The sequence below is a fragment of the Lissotriton vulgaris genome, chromosome 1_1 (genome assembly GCF_964263255.1).
Source record: "Lissotriton vulgaris chromosome 1_1, aLisVul1.2, whole genome shotgun sequence".
NCBI lineage: Eukaryota > Metazoa > Chordata > Amphibia > Caudata > Salamandridae > Lissotriton > Lissotriton vulgaris.
In genome coordinates, this window is record NC_141685.1 from 2,118,085,431 (window position 1) to 2,118,106,361 (window position 20,931).

Sequence of the window (20,931 nt, forward strand, 5' to 3'; positions counted from 1 at the left end):
GTGGTTAGGCCGTTTCAATAAGTATTTATTCTTCTAGTGTCAGTCATGTGTAAAACATATTTGCTGCGACAATCAGGAGACAGAAGCATATGCTAGAAATCACAAATACCCATATAGTAAACTGTAGATACATTTCTACCATAGTGCTAAGAAGACTAACATATACAGTTCAGATGGCAGTAGCACTTGCATACTCCTATACTGCGTGCCCTACGTAATTTGCCTAAATGTACCTGCCCTAGATATGTAGTTGTAGCATGTATATGTGTATAGATATATATGTATTTAGCCAATAAACCCCTAGGGAGGAACCACTTCACTCACTTGATGGTAGAGAATGAAGCACCTCATCTCTGCTCTGAGGATGACACCCCGCAAGGGATGTCAGAACACTGCATGTCGAAGATTCAGTATGCAGGACCCCGTGTCAGCGTGGAATGAATTCTCCTCTAATTTTCAGGGGGAATGAGGGTCTTATATACTAGAATGGTCACGCCGGGGTTTCTTCTAGAATCAATATCAAACATAAATGTTTTGAAAACAATCATAAATGTTTTTCTAAACAATTCGATCATGAACATCGGGCCTGTTGGCCAAGAATGAAAAATGTGGCTACCCTCATACAGAATAATTATGCAGTGCCTGAGGACATGTTTATGTGTGTTAGGTAAAGGGATTATGATAAAAAAAAAATAAGAACATGGTGTCAAAGAAACAGGAGCAAACTACTAGGTAAAAGGTCACTTATCCACTACTGACATTGTCTGTGTGGATGGGACAATGTAAAAAGGGGGTATACATGACAGGACTTGCCTAAAGGACAGTGTTATTTTTCAATGCAGAATACTATTTGTCCTCTGTAGGGCCTTAGATTGGTGCTGGAGAGAACCATCCTGCTGGGTCTCAGAGCAGCATTTAGACACAAATGAATACTGGGCCAAGTGGAATTTCGCAGCAAGGCATCTTGCCAAACCCTTAGGGAAAATTGGTGTAGTAGTATTGAAGTGCTGCCCACAGAACATGCCCTCTCTGGTTATGGCGCTGCCTCTTCTATCCTTAAGTGTACCCAGGGCCACGTAAGGTAATCTGGCCATAGGAATAATCGAGCTCAGCCCACGCCCTGTTTACTCAGTTAAAATGTGCAGTACTTGACGCCGAACCAAATGTAGGTCACCAACCGGAACAATGGTGCAATATGGCTGTCCTTCATATTGTGCGCTTTCACAATCCACCTTTGCCATTCATTTTTTTTCGTATTTGACACGATCTGAGTTCAATGTCACACTATGTGTAGATTTAACATGCCAGCATCTTTACATTAGTCCAGTTCTGTTCCATGAGCCCAGAGTGCCATTTTGACACTTTCTATGAACCTCTTTTGTTGGCAAATTGTGTTTCACTTTCTGCAAGACTTAGTTTATTCATCGGCTATTATAACTTACAAAGTTTATCCTATTCCCAAATGAACCTCTCATCTTGACCTCTCATCTGAATCCGCTGTCACTCATTCTAACCTTATTTCCCCCAACATGTCATCATGAGCCTACTGTTCGCAGTGGCCCCCCACTCCCGTTTCTATGGCATGTGCTTTTATCAAATAATGAATGTGTGGGTTTTACGCTAAGCATATACCACTTGAACGTCCATTGGCAAATAATTGAAAAGGGGTCCAGAATAAATTACATTACCCATCTAAACATATACATTGTTTTGAATTCTAACAACTTTGAATGACAAACCTGCCAACTCTTGAGTTCTAGTGTAGTTCACGTGCCTATTGAAAATTGCAGAACAGCACCACCTTGTGGAAAGCATTAGAACATTTTTTTTAAGTCTCGGGGATGTAAGAGCTTGTTTGCTTTGTGGTTTTAGAGCCAACCATACATGTCGATAGACTCGATTCAGGCAGGAGACTATTGGTGTATTAAACCAAAAGTAGATATATTTAGCTGCCTCCCGTCTGCTTCAGTAGAAGTCAATATTAATACACATGGGAAAAGCATGAGGAAAGAAAGAAGGAAAGAACTTGGAAAGAAAATAGAAACAAGAAAGAGAGAAGGAAAGATGAACAAGAAAGAAAGAAGAAAATACATTTAGAAAGAAGGACAGAAAAACAGGTATAAAAAATAAGATAACTTAATGCAGAACAGTTTCAAACGGACACAGTCTGATCTGGTATGTTATGAAATAGAAGCAGTCAGAAACGAAAAACAAGCCAAATGGAATTTACAACAGCATTGGCATTAGATGCGACCCTATAAAGATGGAATGCGCATCAGAAGCATCCTCCTATCAGATGTGCTTCTAAACAAAAAGGCAACACTAATTTAATTTTAACATAAAAACAAAAACACTGGCACTAAAAGGAGCTGGCTTGTGTGTGGATGTGCTCCTTACGAGAGAGCAAAATGCAGTCACCCAAAGTTAAGTTAATCAGTGGGTTAAGTAGGCTGACCCACTGCCCCAGGCTTATGATGTAGTAGGCAGGAAGAAAAGTGAATGACACTACAACAGACCATTTGATAAAGAGAGGTTTCTGAAAGCCACTATATGTTAGTGTATTATGCATATTTCAGTAAATTAAAAGTATTATTTTTACAAACTTGAGTCTCACCACGATCAAATTAGATACCCTTACTTTTTTGTTATCAATAAAAAAAGAGTGTGATGGAAAATTATAAAGGTCAGATAAGCTGGGTTTACGTTATAAGGAATAATGTGATTCTTCGTCTCTCGTCTGTATCATGTTGCAACAAAAGCCTGAAAGGCCATAGGACGTAGATGTCTTCAATCAAGTACACCAAATCTCAAAATTATACACCCAGGAAGTCACACACTTAAAAATAATATCACTCTACATGCCACATTATTAACAACAGCAATTATACTTTTCCCAAAACCGAAGCCTTATATCCCGGTGGGAATCCACATATCAATAAATTTTTCTTGTACCCTCCGTGATGTATCCCAACTCCCCCGCACCCTGTCATCTTTACAATAAATGCTCATAGAAGCCTGAAACTAGTGAGGACTACTGAGCCCCTGCCATCTCATCCGTGCCCTGCTTTATGAACGTGAGAAAGGGTGACCAAATGTTCTCAAGCTGTGACACTGGGTCGTCAACAGTGGCTGTGAGTCTTTCCGCAGGCATTCCCACCAAAGATGGAGGTACATCTCTTGGGTTTCACAACCCCTTCAGCACATTTCAGTACCCCCACGATTGTGTGCTAGCCGGATGGGAGTCAAGTCCCATTGTAACATTATTTTATAAGCGCTTTCTTTCTACTTTCGTTACTCAGGAGAGAGTGAATCTTGTGTGAATCATGAAATTCGCTCTTGTGACTGAAAATGTTGTTACATATTACTAACCAAGCCTAAGCCTAATGGCAGTGCATTTAACGGAGGAATTGGACTTACCTGTGCTTATTGCCCAGACATTTGTGAATGAATGGCTCTACTATTACCTTGTTTCTATAAAGAGGATGACGGCTCCAGTCTAGCTGTATTTGGCATATCCCTGTATAGTACCGCCAGAAAGTGTGGCGTCACACTATAGTACCGCCAGATTGTGTGGTCATTTCTTTCAAGTCTGTTGTACCTGTTGTTTACATTTCAGAAAGTCCGTTAGAGCAGTTGTAACAATTGGTCTAGAAAGTCATGCAGTAGGTGGCTAGTGATTTGTAATGTTCCACGTGCCGGGCCTTGGCTTTGAGATTCGATCATCTGCTAAATCATTGATTTAGCAGAAGGAATTTCTGTGAACTGGTGACAAATAATGATCATGACATGTTTGTATCCTCTGTTTTCGTGCTTTCTTATGTATCCATGACGACATTTTCAGGTTTGTTGTTCTTTAAAGAGGCAGTAATGCATCTTAACATCTGAACAAGAGTATTTCTAGCTGAGTAATTGAGAACATGGAGTGCTCTGTACTGTCTCTATACCGTCCGTTTTGGACATTGTCAGCCTTGTTTTCTCTTCCTTGTTTCTTAGTTCAACCCATTCTTCATGGCAGTAATGTGGGGGTAGGGAGTGGGTGGATAGCATACCTTCCATAGAATCTGGTTGGATCATGCTGAATGCATCTTGGCTGGCTTATAGTATGGTTGCAGCCTAGGTTTATTGATTTTTCAGTTTACCCTTCTTGGATTGCTTGCTAGTTTGTCAGGATCCTGGTTTATGATAGGAAGGGCAGGAAAGGTGCTTTGCTTTTTCCCCAGCTGATTATGCCCTTGCGTCACCATGTAGTTTAAGGTTTTGATTAAAGTACACTAAAGATGTATAGACATTGTAATGCTCTACAGATTAGTATTCCTTATAATCGCTGTTATGTGTTTCAAAATAATTCGAAGCTCTTTGTGTTCTGTTTTTGCCTTGAAATGGACACACCGCTTTATGACGACTGAACCCAGCACCTGGTTTGTAAGACTGGGGTTCACATGTTCGTCCAAATGGAAAATCCCTGCCGCAGTCCAAGCCGCCCTCACTCCTAGTGGTCTATACTTACTGGCCTTAGGTTCGAAGCCCTATTGCAAATAAATAAGAGGTCTTACCAAGTATACATCTAAAATATATGATTATTTACTCCAAAGTCGAATGGCGGCTCTACGGACATTGCTGCTCTTTCTTTGTGGCCTTGCTCGTTACACCCTGGTGACCTCCGTGTGTAAAAGAAACTCACCAGTAGCTGAGTGGTGAAGTGTTCACAGTTTGTAACAGCAATTCCTGGTGAATGTGCTTTGAGTTATGTGATATAAAACTCATATTGATCACACTGTTCTTCCATTAGTAAATTCATTTGCTGCTAAATGCATTGCTCGTTCAATACAATGCTTCTTTTAGAAAGTTTATCAACTAGTTAAAAATAAATAAGATATAATGTGCAACTTTCTTTCTTCTAGGTTATGGTCAAGGGAGCGGTATACTGCATTATGCCTACGGAGACAGTCAACAGACTAACATACTACCAGGTAATAGTTTGCTTTATTTCCCAGATTACAATGTATAATTTATTTTGCTCTGAGACTGAGCGTCGACGGGCATATTATCAAGAACGGCGTTAAAAATTATCTCCGGTTTAGCGGCAGAAAACTGCAGCTAAAGCGGCGATAATGGGCTTGATAATATGCCTTGGATAATTCCAATAGAAGCCCATCTTCACACTAGAAAATGGACTTCTATTTGAATTCTCAAGGGTATATTATCAAGCACATTATCGCCTCTTTAGCTGCAGTTTTCTGCTGCTAAACCGGGGATAATTTTTACCGCCGTTCTTGATAATATGCCCCTACATTCTTTTGTTTATCAGTTAGTGACAATGCGGCGGTGATTACGATTGTTTACTTAATTCAAACGGGGACATTAACTACCGGAAACAATTGTTCCTGGCTCCTTCTGAATTGTGCGATCCTCAAAAATACGGCGATCCGTTTTCTATGACTCCGGGATCTCGGTAGCTTCTCATTCGTGGAGGCCCCTCAGAGCCCAGCTCGGGGGTTGTCCCCGCCACTGTATACATTCTGGACCATTTCCCTGCGGACTCGTAATGAGGCCTTTATGTTCTTTTGCAGACTGACCGGACTGGAAACAACAACCAGCCCTGGCAAAGTGCTGGGCCGGCCCCCACTCCCCACTCAGGGGGGTTGAAGGTGCCACCGAGCTCTTTGCCGGGGTTTCGGTCGATTTTGTTACAGGGCCGATTTTGCAGCTATGCTGCAAAAACGGCCCTGTAACAAAAACGGCTCCCAGGGGCACAGAACTGGCCCCCACCCGTGCGGCGCACCGGGGGATTGCCGGGTGCCCGCTATGGCCAGTCCGGCCTGAGTCTGACCATTTCTGCAATAGCAGGATTTCAGAGTGTTTTACAGGGAACATAGTCTGAATTGCTCTTTAAAGCTCTTAGGTTTCAGTTGCCGTCCATGGTGCGTTTTAGGCTCACATTCACAATAGAGGGAGTGACATTTCAATACGCCAGGTATTTTTTTCCATCTCTAACCCCCTAAAAGATTGAAGTAAAATAAACTTAATTGACAGCGTCTGATAAAATGCCTGCGTTAGAAAGTAATGTTGCTGAGTGAAAATACAATGTATATTGCCGGCTGCTGTTTCAATGTGAGTCGCCTCCGGTACATTTGGCTTTGGGTCCATTAGAGCAGTGGTTCTCCAGGATGATCCTATGGTTTTAATGTGAAGTAGTTTGGCTTATTTGAGTCAATAGAGACCTTTTTTAGGATGAATGTCCGCACATCCTCACATTTCACATTTGCTGAATGGACTTACCACCTCGGACAGGGACCTCTTGAGCAGTGGACCTTTGAAAAGGATTGATTATCATTTGTTTCTTCCCCCGACACATCATATAATTCCCTAAAGGATCCTGGAAGTCAGTTGGGACTGTGTATTGTGTTTTTAACTCTTTACAGTAACCCCTTAAATACATTTAAACACACCACATAAGTTGCAAGTTTGCTCGTTAACAGTAAAATGTAATGCTAAGTTAATATTCAGAAATTGAGACTCAGTGGACCAGATTTACAGAAATACATTTTTAAATGTAGATATGTGCTCATCAAAAAATGTGCAGAATGCATCTTAGAGGGCATGTGTAGATACAAATCTGCCAATGTTCACCTGGAAAGGCACCACTTAGCACCTGTGTGCAAAAGTGGCACCGGTCGCAGCACACTTTTAAGTCATGTAGAGATGCACTGGCATTATGCACTTCAAATGACTGACTTTCACCTAGATCACTCACAAGCAAAAACATCTTACACAAAAAAACACCAATCTGTTGTTAGTTAGAAATGAAGTTTCCAATAACATTACATGTCACCAAAGCTCAGACGGTGTACTCTTGTGAAATGCCAGGCTCATGAAGGCTTTATTGTAAGATGAGCAGCAAATACTTGGTGGAAGGTCTCACTTAGAAAATGGCAAAAGGGAAGGGGCACCACAAAGAGCATAAAGAGTGTGGGGGACAAACCAGGAGTAATGGTGAGACCACCATAAGGACTCTGAAAGGGGAGGGAAAAGTGTTACTCTGTGTATTGTTGGACGGATGATTGGTGGTCTCGGGAGAGCCTTTGCTTGGTTTTAAATCACTCCTAGTGATAAGCAATTGTGTGCTCTGTGATTGAATCCATTGAGTTTTGTGTCACTCCTAGTGCTAAGCAGTTGTGTTCCCTGTGATTGAATCCATTGAGTTTTGTGTCACTCCTAGTGATAATCAGTTGTGTTCCCTGTGATTGAATCCATTGAGTTTTGTGTCATGCCTGGTGAAAAGCAGTTGTGTTCCCTGTGATTGAATCCATTTTGTTTTGTCACTCCTAGTAATAAGCAGTTGTGTGTCCTGTGAATGAATAAATTGTGTTTTGTGTCCTGGAAGGCTGTCAGGCATCGTGGTGTAATACAAGAAATTTGGTCTTGGATTCAAATAGTTGTTTTGTTTAAAGGACTTCCAAGCCAATATGTTTGGTTTGTTGATAGTCAAAGGCAAAATGTTATCACTGTTGTTGAAATGCATGCAAATATTTATGCAAAGTGACAGATCCACTTTCCACTGATCATTCATTTTTAAGCATCCTTCTGACAAAGTCATTAAGCTGTTTTTTTTATAATTCCATACCCTCCATGATTTGCAATAGGCATTTTTGTGAGTATTTTGGTTTTAAGGATTAGGGTCGTTGGCTCACAACATGTTAAAAGTGCCTCAGACCTAATCTGCTTGTAGGGATTTAGTTGACCAATGAGATCTTTCTATAGTGCGCAGCCGTTGTAGTCAAAGAAGAGGTGGGGGAGCGTGGGGTTCCGAATGGTATGTCCATCTGCCATTTTGTTAATATTTTTAACGCTGCACATTGTATTTAGTTGTGTAGTATTAAAGTATTTTTCCTGTTTGTGGGATAGTTTCTAGCCCACAGCACATGCCTTAACAAGCTTGGACGGCTCTGCCTGGCAACCCAGAGAGTCAAGTGCTAAAAAGTCCCCAGTTGAAAGAACGCACAGTTGATGCCCAGTGCCTTCTGGCTGCCTTCAAATCTCACACGTCAATCAGATTGTTACGTGGAGATATTTTAAAAAACAATTATACCACTGGAATAGTGCGCAGTCTCTAAATGTTATGACAGCAACAAGGCAAACTGAGATAAAATTGGAAGACTTCAGTTATTAAAAACAATTGTATTTAGCAAAGCTGAAACAAGTTGTAGCAGGACATTAAAAAAATAGATGGTTTAAATGATAAAACTTGCTACCCACTCATAAATCTCTAATCTCAGACGTTGTCATGTTCATGCAACTAGACCGAAGGATGCAACAGATGGGAGCTTCTTGTTGAAATGTGCTGATATATCCCTCTGGACGTTGGTGTGTTCTGCAGGGCACTCAGATGCAGTGTTCTGTTGTGAACTACACTAAACATATAAGATACCTATTATTGCTAGAGGATTTAATTACATTTTATGTTGACTAGAGAATCTACAGTTAGGAACAGGTATAGCGCCCAGAGAACTCCATAAGCGTGAACCACATGAATCAAGCTGCTACCAAACGTAGGTGTCATGAGCACATTTAGACCGTTTTTTCACAAAAGTTTTTAATATCAGAATTTTGATTATGAGAATGCCTCTGGTCCAGCCTGCTAAGAAATATGCTCATCACATACACTGGCAAGTTTTCAAAATTCTTGCTTATCAGAAGAAAACCCTAATATGTAGTATGAGTGCATGTAATATGAAAGTGCTAATAATTGAAATAGAATGCCGACAAGGTCATTATTCTAGAATTGCTTAACAACGTATTATTACTACTGATTTATTTGTCATGTCTTTTATGAAAATCACTGGTTGGTATATTTAAGTATCAAATGTAAGATAGGTATTAAATACAGAGTAATTGGGGCATACCTTTGTGGCACCCTCCATAGCTTTGTAGGAGTTTTATGTGTTTTGATAGATCATTACCCACCAAGGTTTGAATCAACTCAATCAAATCATTCTTGTCTACTCTATATCCATCTATTTTTTCTTAAATGGAGTAATACAGATTTATTACTTTAGTTATTTTTGTTTTTAGCTTTTGATTTATTTTCAGTTGTGTGCGCGTTTTAAAAGACTTTTCAACCTCTCTTTTTCCAAGACATGCTGAACTTCTTTGATGAACCCTGTTCTGTGGCTTCACCAGTTCATTATTTTTTTCTAAATGGCAGTAGTCCCCTCTCGCATGAAATTAAGAGTCACTCCCTTTTTGTAAATAAACTTGGCTATGTAGAAACTGCTCATTTTGATCACACTAATACTATATTTCACCATCTTTATATACCTCCAGGTTGTTAGCTGTGAGAAAATGCTCTTTTTTGCATGGTCATCCCCATTTTGTGCTGTATGTTATTGCTGGTTACACTGCACACTAGGGCACTGTTGATCAGTTACGAGTGTATGTGCTCTGAGAATATACTCCCCTTTAAATAATAATAAGTCACTCCTAATTAGGCATTATAAACCACAAAGTAGTGTGCATGTTTTTTAAAAATGGGACATGTAGACTTTTACTGTTACCATCTCCTTGCTATGCCAAGTTTCCAAAATCTGTTTTTACAAAGGGAAGCCCTTCAACGAGAAAACTGATTAAAATATTAATTCTGCTATCTCGAGTTTGGGATCGGCTGGAAAAATAATTCAACCACTCATTTTATTATTTACTAGCTGCCCGTCCTGACGTTGTCCGGGTATAAAAAAGATTGACCTGAAGGACAGTAAACCTTACCAAACGCTACCCCACCGCTTTACAATGCAGCAGGTGTCTTAGAATGCACACGGCCACACACAACAACGCTGAAGGGCACGCAGACCTCAAGACGTGCACAAACGCTAATCCAGGGGTCTCCAAACCGGTCCTGGAGGGCCGGATCCATGCCAGATTTTTAAAATAACTACATGTATCTCAATGGGGATATCCCAAAAATCTGGCATGGATCCGGCCCTCCAGGACTGGTTTGGAGACCCTTGCGCTAATCTCATCAAAGTGAGATTAGCGTTCGTGCACGTCGTGAGGTGTGCGTGCTGTTCAGCGTTGTTGTGTGTGGGAGTGTGCATTGTGAGATGTGTGGGTGTGTGCATTGTGAGATGCCTGCTGCATTGTAAAGCGGGGGGGGTAGGTAGCATTCGGTAAGGTTTGCCGTCCTTCGGGTGAATCTTTTTTATACCCGGACATTGTTTCCAGGCTGCATGCGTCTCTGAACGCACACGCCCACCCACACGCCCACCTTTTTTAGACCCGGTAAACGTTCGCAGGCTGCATGCGTCTCTGAACGCACATGCTCACCCACACTCCCACCCTCGCATAACGCACACGCCCACCTCAGAGATGGCGCTACTTCCAAGGGACTACTTTGTCAAAGAACGTACTTTGCCCTTCTAAAGTATATGTTTTGCTGGTATATAGCCTATGTCCATCTGCTTACCCTGACCTTTCCAATGCTGTATTGGGTGTTTTGATTGGCGCTGTGGTTCCTGAGATTACCCGCCTCAAAGGTTTGGGTTCTCTCTCTTTATTGTATTAGTATGGATTAAATGTCCAATTCAGTGGTAAAGTTGGATTTTTAATAAATATTTAGGGAAAAATAACAATATCTTTCCCTGCCTAAAACTCCTAGAGACTAATCTGTACTAGCTCTCCAGCAGCTGTCAGTCACGTGCTTGACCTTAATGAGGTGGGAACTGTATCCCAGGAGCAACACAATAGATCACTTTGATTGACAGGTATACTTGAATGGTCATGGATCCCTCCTCTGTGCTCTCCTAGACCTTCAGGGTTAGGGTAAAGCCCTTCGAACCACTTGTGTCAAATCCTGCCTAGCAGATCTGCTTGAGGTACATATAAAATTGTTAATCCTTGAAAGGGATCAAATAGGACCAGAACACGATTCCTGGGTACCCGATGCCTGGTTTCTGAGGGACCCTGCTTTTTTCTTTTAGATTTCTGCCTCCTGTTTAGTTGCGAGTCCAGAGCCTGATTTAAACTAGATTGTAGTATTAGTGGGAGGAGACTGATGATTTCTGAAGTACCCTCCCATACACACCACCAGCTCACAGAGCCAAAGTTTAGTGTGGCTGAAGACTTCTGCTACATGATATTTTGAGCCTGTTTGCAATAAGGCAGCCAGGAATTATTTACTGCATTGGTTAGGGAGAGCCCAGGAGTTATCCCACCCATTAGCTAGTGTCTATTATAAATGTGGCACCCAAGGCAATATCTTGGGAACACCCACTAGACCAGCCAAAGAACCAAAGAAGGACTGTACCTGCTATTCGAAACCTGTCAGTAGACCTGAAGGTCTGGATCTGTGCCCACTTGTACCCAGTACAAATAAATGGACTCCAAGGGTCTGTTGGCTGACCTGTATGGCTAGATGTGCACAACAAGCTGCAAGAGGCCCTTTCCCTAAAGTGCTTAACTAACCAGTAGTAACTGAACCTGGACTTAACCCTGCTGTTGGCCTTGACCAGGTAGCCTGAGAGGCTCTAAGGGCCTCCCTTGAGGTTCTGGGACCTTGAAAGTGAACTTCTGTAGATGTTGGGACATCAGAAGAAAGATGGGAAACTTTGAATTTATTTTCCTCCAGAGCTCTAATGGGACCCACTGGATATCGTATATGACTGGCAGTTCCACACCAATGGATTGTATTTTATCTTCATCCCACTCCTACTCAAGATCCCTGTACCTCAGAAAAACTACTAAGCCCCTTTCAGCTTTGGGACTTAAAACATTTTCAATGAGAAACCACCAAAGCTTCAGAGCCCCAGTGAGACCAACCTACTTCAGAGATGTGTCCTTCAGTTCCATGGCAGTGGCTACAGTTTCAGTGATGACCCACTTGGGGAGGATTTTTATTCTCAAAAACTGACATCATGTTTTTGCCTTGGGACTGAGAAAAATTTAAATGTTTTTCTACAAAAAAGTTACAAAGTACATTTCTGAAGTGGGACTTTTAAAGTTTTTGACTTTTTGGCTTCAAGACTTTCATCAGGCCAATCCCCTTGATGTATCTAACCCTCGCCCCATAGTGGCGAGCCTGAAATTGCAACTTGGTCCTCATCTTAAATTAGGCACTTTATTTTTCCTGGTGTTTTTTCCTTTTAAATCTTTAAAAAGTCATATCTCATTTTCCTTTTGTTGGATTTTTGTCATCTTGGTGTTATTTTGCATATTCAATTTATTCTCTTTTTATAAAGTGGAGTAGGATTTTTATTGTGATGTGTTTTTGTACTTTTAAATGCTTTACACGTTTTCTGTATGTTAAGCCTGTGTGCTCTGTGCCTTAGCTGCCAAGTGTTGAACTCTGGTTTAAATTGTTGAAACATGTTATTGGACCTGGCAGGTTAGTGACTATATTACTTGTGGTGGTCTTCCATTGACCCAATTAATACTATCTCTCCTTCATTCTCCACTATGTTTTAGTGTTACCTCTCTGAAGGTTTCCCTTTATGAAACAAGTTGCACTACCATTGCCTTGTAGCTAGACAGTGTTATGGAGCCAGTCTGTCGCAATAAATGCAGTGGGGTTCTATTCATTGGTTTTGCTCCAAATAAAACATTGTGCTTTTTTCTGGTATTTTTGTTTTTCTTTTTTTTATTGGTTTTTAGACATGCTTTTCCAAGAAAAAAATAGTCCTGTTACACACATGTAATACTGTAATATTTCAGAAAGAATATAGAGGAAGGAGAAGACGGAAATAGGGAGGGTGGAAAAAGGGATACATCAGAACACAGTTCTAAGAAATTAGCCCAGTCCCTTTTGTTTATAAACATTAAATATCCAGTCTTGAAAAAACCCACCCTAGATCCCTTGGAGCCCAAGAACTAGCGCCCGATCGCTGGATTACCCATAGCAGCTAAAATCTTGGAGAAGTCGGTGAATAAGGTGCTGAACGAGTACCTTGACACCAACAAGCTGCTGGACTCTATGCAGCATGTTAGTGCAGCGGCTGCAGGAAGTAAGGATCGAGGGCTCGGCTCTGACCCTCCTCTTGTCGTTTTTGGAGGGGAGGGAGCACAGCTTGTACTGGGAGGGCATGCAGTCAGACAGTTTTCATCTCCCCTGCGGGGTTCCACAGGGATCAGCTCTATCACCAACGACGTTTAATATCTCTGTCGTACCCCTGGCCAGACTTATCAGGAAGCATGGTTTCACACAGCTTATAATCTCAATAGCCAAACAACCTGAAGACACAGCTGTTAGGTTTCATGCGTGTCTTACTGAGATTATGACCCGGATGATCCATAGCTTCCTGAAAATCAATACAGATAAAACGGAGGTTATTGAGTTTGGTCAGGGGCGATCCTTATGGAACGACTCCTGGTGGCCAGTGAGAGCCGGGGCATGCCCCAGCCCAGTGCCCAAGGTCAGAAACCTCAGAGTAATTTTTGATAGCCAGCAAAATTTCTCAGCTCAGGTAAATATTATGACCTCTTCCTGCTTCTTTCTAATCAAAACCTTGAGAAAGATATTCCGTTTCATTGCGCAGGAAATACAAAAGACAGTGGTGGTGGCTATCCTACTATCTAACCTTGACTATTGCAATACTCTGCTGTTGGGGATTGACAAAACCCAGATAAGTAAGCTATTATCATTACAGAATGCTGCTGGGAGGTTGCTCCTAAACATACCTAGAGGTCAATCAACCTCGGCAGGAATTAGAGCACTGCACTGGCTTCCTGTGCAGCAACGGGCGGAATTCAAGGCTCTGTGCCTAGTTCATAAAGCACTCTACGGGGAGGGGCCAATGACATCCCAAAAATGTTTATGCCCTATACCCCCGCTCACGCCCTAAGATCCAGTAACCTGGGCCTTCTCCAGATTGATAGGATTAGGCGAGTGAGATGAAGTGGAAGAACATTCTCAAACTGTGCAGCAAAGTTATGGACCAAAATTCCAACAGCCATGAGATTGCAGTCAAACCGACAATCTTTTAGGAAAGATCTGAAAACTTGGCTGTTTACTTCAATCTAGCTCATGTAAAATAGGATGTACCACTTCCTTAGACACCAGCGCCAAGACGCCACGGCATTCCAGCGCTTTACAAAACATATTCTATCCTATCCTATCCTAGTCATCAGTGTCTGGACATTTTTAATACTCTCCAAACCCTCATAACAGTCATTTAGCCCCTTGGAATAAATGCTTTTGTTTTGTTCTTAGAATATCACCACAGTCCTTATAGCCTATAGCAATTTGCTGTTTAGAGGGTTTAACTGGTGTTTATAAAAACAAGGGCATTTTTACTGAGACATTAACCTAATAAATAAATATAATTTTTGTTTACAACCATATAGCATAGGCCCCAAATTGTGTGTGTTAGCGTCATGTGTACAATACATGCAAATTTGGTCCTCACAGATGATTAGGATACGCTAACTCAATTAACATATCCTGAGGCAATACAACTATGCCCTCCAAACAACAAGAGTGGGGTAAATGTAGAACCAGTAGAGGGAAGAGTGTAAAAAAGGCTACATCACACAAAACACTCGAAAAAAGTCGGACTATATTTGGAATCAACAATCTATATATACATCTTTATATGTGAACAAGCTCCCTAGTGGAGCGAAACGCGTCATTTATTTAATAAACGTTTATTCCTGCTACTCACTTGAGTTGGATCCTTTGTGAGCTCCGTTTTGACTGTCTGCTGTGGCGTACTGAGGTCTGCACCCTGATGTTGCCTGTCATCCACTGACGGGTTGGGATTGCTTTTCCATATATATATATATATATATATACATATATATATATATATATATATATATATATATATATATATATATACGCTCCAATTCCTCCTTCGTATCCAAAAGAAGACAACAGCACTCGAGGGGTACTTTCTAGCGTGCAGGTTTATTTTTCACAGGCACTCTCCACAGACGCGTTTCGGCGTGTTGCCTTCGTCAGTGTGGTAACAGTGATTAACATTTTTAGGTGGATTAAATACAACATTTTCGCTTTCTTCCTCTATACATAGAGATAGACAGAGGACAACCCCACTATAGTCGCTATGGGCGCCATCTTGGAATGTCAAAATATATATATATATATATATATGTATATATATATATACATTAATTAAATACAAGGGTTGCCCCAAAGTTGTGCAGCAGAGTGCTCAGAAAAAGTATTCATGGAAAAATGAAAAGATAACAAAGCATATTCAAATTTCATTTAGAATCAAGCTTATCTAACATCTTCCTATGTCATTAGAGTTTTGTTACACTCCATAGAGACAGTTGCTTAAATCGGTATTGCCTCTCAGTGAATACTCTATTCCACCCAGGCTGTAATGTTATGTCAATGTTTCGGCCCGAAAGCTAGGGGATGGCTATTTAGGACCCTAAATGTGGGCCTTCTTCAGGACAGGATAGTGTGATAGGAGCAACCTCGGTTCTATTGAAGTTGGTTTTAGTTAAGCCAATAAAAAGCTGTGGAATGCATTTGTCAGTAGTTGAACCAAGGACTAGTCAACCCAACCATGGAACTCAGTGGGCAAAATATCTGAGTCCAACCTTTTGAATGTCAACTTCCTGACCCACCTTGTTTTCTTGTTTGCAGCAGAAAGAAATTCATTCTCTCCTGATTTATAGAAGACATTTTGCATCTTCCACAATGGTATGCACTACTGAATCATTCCTTAAAGTGTCATCTACATCCAGTTTACAGTATTTGGTGAAGGTTTCATTCATCTACTTGTAATGCCTATTTTTCAAACTAATGTGGCTTCAAATGGGGAAATCAAACCAGTGTTCACATTGGGTCTCTGTGACTCACAGGTCTATGGGATTTGAACAATTGATATAAACATAATACATTTAATTTCAGGGAGACCTCAACCATTTATAAAAGGTTCAGTTATTTACAGTAACCAGGGGATAAACAAATGTATTTTAGTTAGCTTATAGAAGTAGAAAGTGAAGACAGATCTTGCAGCAGTGGGTGGATCAAAGATATACACGGAGAGAAGAGAAATTACAAAAAGTAATCAGGAAGCAAAGATATAAATCGGAGGATATTGTGAAATCCATTAACAAAAAAAGCTGTATATGCGCAAAAAGGCAGCCGAAAGAGTGCTGATATATACTGGTGTGTCATAAAATGTATCAGCAATGTCAAATATGTCTTGCTTTTGGAAGCAATTGACATACTAAGTGGCCTTTTCTGTTCACTGAGAAGACTTCAGTGCAGAGTTTACTAACATGGCAACATTGAGTGAAATATGCATCTTAAAGCAACATTTTCTCATACTTGCTTCATATTTGCAACCTTTTATTTTGTGAGGCGCCAAATCTCACTGCAGCAATGTTTATCTACCATTTAACTTTTAGAGTGTTGAACTACTAGTGGTATCTGCACACCATTCACTTGGAGTCCCTGCTGGGGCCATGTTTTATGTAATGTACTTATTAAAAAGTTATATAGCGCTGTATGTCGCATTTCAGTCCCATTAGAGTGATGATATGTAAAATATTTCAACCCCTTTTTAGCTGAAACTGTTTTAAGGTTTTCCCTCCAACGCATGTGGTTCAGCTCTTTCCTTTGTTTAAAGTTGTCTACAGTTTAGAGACCTGGACTCCCAGGGCGCTGCCTTCCTACTTCATTTCCAATCAGTTGTGTAGAAGCAGAGTGCAGGTTTCTATAGCCACATACCAGGGACTTTGCTTCTGCAGATGCCTTGCTCCACCCCCAACAGCTTTCATTATCATTTATTATTTATGTTGCATAGAATTGTATTGATTCTTCTATCCAGTGGGGACCAGTGGAATGATTTCAGATATATTGGTTTTCACCAGTGTAAGCAGTGTTTTCTTGGTTTTGAAGCCTTTACAGTATGTCAATAGGTTTCTTTTGGGAGACCGCTGTAGTTGATGTTGCAATAGCCTCAGTTTTAGTTCAAGACCAAACAATTATTTTTTGTTTCCACTGGAGAATTTGGGATAAAATTAAATGTGATTACAGAATATTGTTATGCTAACGCTAAGCCGCTTTTGTTTCAGCTTTTCACATACTGATTGTGTGCACATTCAGAACTATCTTTATCACTTGCTTGGCTGCATTGGAAGCTTCTCTTAAGGCTGTGTTCACTAATGTCAGTCTTAGTAGAAAGTGCTTAAATATCTGCTGCAGTCTGTGGACATGCCCATGGTAGGGTTTCAAAAACTCACACTGTTATGATAGCAGTCCTTAAACTTAAATTAGGAACGACTGTCCCACCAAAAGAGGGATTGGGGCCCTCATGCTGAAATATGGATGGGCTAGTTTCTCTGGGGTTATTTGTGTTTTTAAGTTTGGTCCCGTTGCCATGCTCATGTGCAGCATAAAGAATCTGGAGAGAGCTTTCATCTCGGGTCATTAGGTGCAGTGGCGTCACTAGGGTTGGTGTCACCCGGTGCGGGTAACTCATGGTGTCACCCCCTCACGACTTACCCCATGAATTCATGATGGACCTCCTAGAGGAGATGTTGTCATCTGTGCAGCACCCATGGAGGGGGTACTTCTTCTTCTGGGGTCTTCTTCTACACCAGAGTCTAAAGCACTGCAGAGGTGTTACCGATCCTTTCATAACTCCTCCCCTTGCTCCTTGGAGGCCATGCGTTCTACTCAGAGTATTTCCCTGCTTGCTTTTGGTCTTCTCTGCAGTGTTGCCACATTCCTGTCCACCCCAGCTTGCTATCACTACCCTCCCTGCTTTGCTTCCGTCTCTCTCGCTTCCCTTCACCTTTCCTCCAGTCTGGCGTGACACCAACCCTAGTAACGCCACTGCCGCTGTTGTCATAATGCCAGCCAGAGCTGATGATTTAAAATAAGGGCATCCTGAAGCCTTGTCGTAGCACATAAGGTTGAGTTTCGAATTGTGCAGGCACTCAACATTCATGCTTACTTGCACACATCGAACATGCACACATTAATCCCGAACACACACCGGCAGGCATACATTTCACTAAATGCACTGCAGCAGATATAAAATCATCCATAAGTGCAGGTAAACAAGTATACAGCTGAACAGAGACTAAACGCTTTTCTTTACAATATGCAGCATGAGTCATAGTGATATGCGTGGAAAGGGACACAAGGTAATGTGAACAGGGACAGGGTGATGTACAGCAGAAATAGAAAGGACTAGGACTTACCCTCAGCTGAGCCCTGTTTGATGCACATTACAATGTGCTTCATGAGAGCATGGACTGCTGTGCATCAAGCGTGCCCCCGATGTTGATGTTGAGCATGAGATCAGTGCTGCCCTGGCCGCTGCACCACACCTCTCCCACTGCACTGAGTGGTGTTTACATGAGGGGCTCAAGGATGCATTCATCATGGAGGCCGAGGGCGATATTAATTGAGGAAGCAAGCATGGAAAATCTGTCCACAACCGATAACCCCGCACCCCCCTAGTGACGCCACTGAGTCTGTGACTCTCTGGTTACACATACAGACATCTGCAGCGATTGCATTCACCACTTGAGGTTTCTTAATGTATAAGAGTGCATTTTCCACAGATTCATTTAATTTGTATTTATTTTTCACTGAAGGTGTGTGGTTATTTTATGTCCAGTTTCCTGAAAGTGAAAGACCAACTAAAGAAGCTACAGATTATTTTGCCCATTTTTGCTCCGTCTTCCCACAATTACTAACCATTCCCCGTTGCACTTAGGATCACCGACCTTTCCCAAACTTGTATGCACTTCAACCGCTGACATATATCTATTTAAAGCGACTGGATTGGTTTGAACTATGAAAACACATTAGGGTGAGACTGTTAAAGTGAAAGGGCATTCTATAGCTCTTCCTGTTACTCTCATTAACACAATGGATCCCAAGCAGCTCCTGTGCATGGAAACCTTTGCCCGCAGCTTGACACCTGTGCCCTGCCGCCCCTCCTTGTACACTCATTACTATTATAAATTCCTCAGGAATGTTCTCAGACAGCTCTGGTTCACAGGCACGGTAACACTTATGACAAAAGACCGTGGTTGCCCTGAATGCCGGGCATGAAACTGTGCACTATTAAGATCCCAGGATTGAGAATGTGTACGTCACTTCCAGGATCCAGTGTGTTAGAAGGCTGAGACTGTACTCATCCCGGCATTCCAAACGTGAGGTCTAAAATCGCAGTGGTTTCTGTGTCAGAAGGTGAGTAGTTAACATGCCTTCTTCGAAAGCCCCCACGCTCCTACCTGTCATCTTCAATGACAACCCTTGAGAGCGAGGAAAAGACACCCGGAGCGGGAGCCATCTTTTCGCAATAAATAGTGAAAGTTTACATGCTGCTGCATACAATGTTATTCAATGCTCTTGCATGTAGGGCTTCAATTGGCGGGACTTAAAGTAAACCCCCCCCCCAGGAAGAAACTGTGGCCCTCACCGCAGGGCAGGAACCAAAGAGTGCATTCCCAGAATGCAGGCCTGCCAAGTATCACTTATGAGGCATGACTCTAACGCATTTCAGTGGGGTGATCTGCATCACCTCACTGAAATGCATTGTCACACATTTAAATGCCACTGTCTCACTCCACTATACCAGCACTGAAGCAGGCTACGCGAGGCTGCTAGTGCGGGCCGGCCCCTGTGACACCTGTGTGCCGGCTAAGTGCTTTACTGCTCCCTGCAGAGACTTGCAGCAGGCTCAATAAACAGATCTTGTGCACTTTCAGCCTGCTAAAATGTTCTATCTTTTAGCTCTGTGCTGCCTCTGGCATAGCTGCTAAGGTTTCAGATAGCTTATGTGACATTTTCATTATGAGTGACATTCAACGGCTATGAGTGACACTTATTTGCGATCAAAATCAAGCAATGAAGATGAGGGAAACATATCAATATCTGGAAATATACCCATTTGTGCAAGGACGAACTCTAGGAACATCTTTAAATTGCTGCAAAGCACCAGGAATGGAAGTGCCCTAGAACGTGAGAGAGGCTACAGCGTGGAGCCTGAGCCAGCCTCACTCACGATGAACTCAACATTGTGCAGATTGCAGACAGTGACTGCAATGCTGAGCTCAGCTCAGGCGCTGTAACTTTACTTACAGGGCAGGCTTCTGGCTCAGGAAGTTAGATAAAATATCTCTGTGACAGTCACTCTCCCCACTATTACCTTCTGTCTCTCCTGTGCAGTCACCATAAACTCCATCCCCACCAACTTGTTCTATTCCGGCCCCAGCTCCTCCCCTCAGATAGCAGGGATGTGGAGAAATACCCAGTGCAATAAAACCCTGACCAGCCCTGACTACTACAAGATATATTTGATATGTTTCCATTACCATCGTGCTCGGTGGGTTACTGTCCTGTGGGGTGTACTGTTTCCACAGTATGTCCTACAGAATTAAAACATAACAAAAGCACACAAATACAAAAAGGCCTGTCAAGCAACAACAAAAAACAGCAATTACAATATCAGTAAAACTAAAATGGCACCACGGCTATACAAGGGAGTAAATGGTAGCAGTGAGGCCCAATATTAAACAAAATACAATCATGCTCCCTGATTCTTAATAAGCAGCCATGCACACTCTGTGCCCAGGTGAGTATTCTACATGTTTGTCTTTCACCAACTTTCAAATAACAAAAAACTACCGACATGACCCTCATTACTTTTCTAAATACGTGCATCAAGTATGAAACAAGCTGAGCGTGAGAGAAGCGGGGCTGTCTCTGGATGTTTTCCTTCCTCATAACGAGCCATCACTTCCCGAAATTAAAATATGCTGTTACAATAATCACAGTCACTTTAAGGAATTCCGTTTTTTTGAAGTTTATATGTATATTTACTTTGCTTTACAGTGGGCCCTACATAAAAAGCAATACAGTGAAGGTTTAAAGCGAGTCCCGAACGTATCTGATATGGCATTGTGTTGCTTGCTGTGCAGCAGAGCATACAGGCTTCACAGGCG

At 41.8% G+C, this 20,931-nt stretch overlaps 1 protein-coding gene across 2 annotated transcripts in view; it reads left to right on the top strand.

The window, feature by feature from the left end:
• The window catches only part of CRY1 (cryptochrome circadian regulator 1), a 126,803-nt gene that overhangs the window by 74,142 nt on the left and 31,730 nt on the right, over positions 1-20,931 (top strand). For both annotated transcript variants that reach the window (XM_086921610.1, XM_086921617.1), the window contains exon 11: positions 4,902-4,970. In XM_086921610.1, the coding sequence (XP_086777736.1) occupies positions 4,902-4,970 (69 nt within the window). The remainder of the gene's footprint in view (positions 1-4,901; positions 4,971-20,931) is intronic.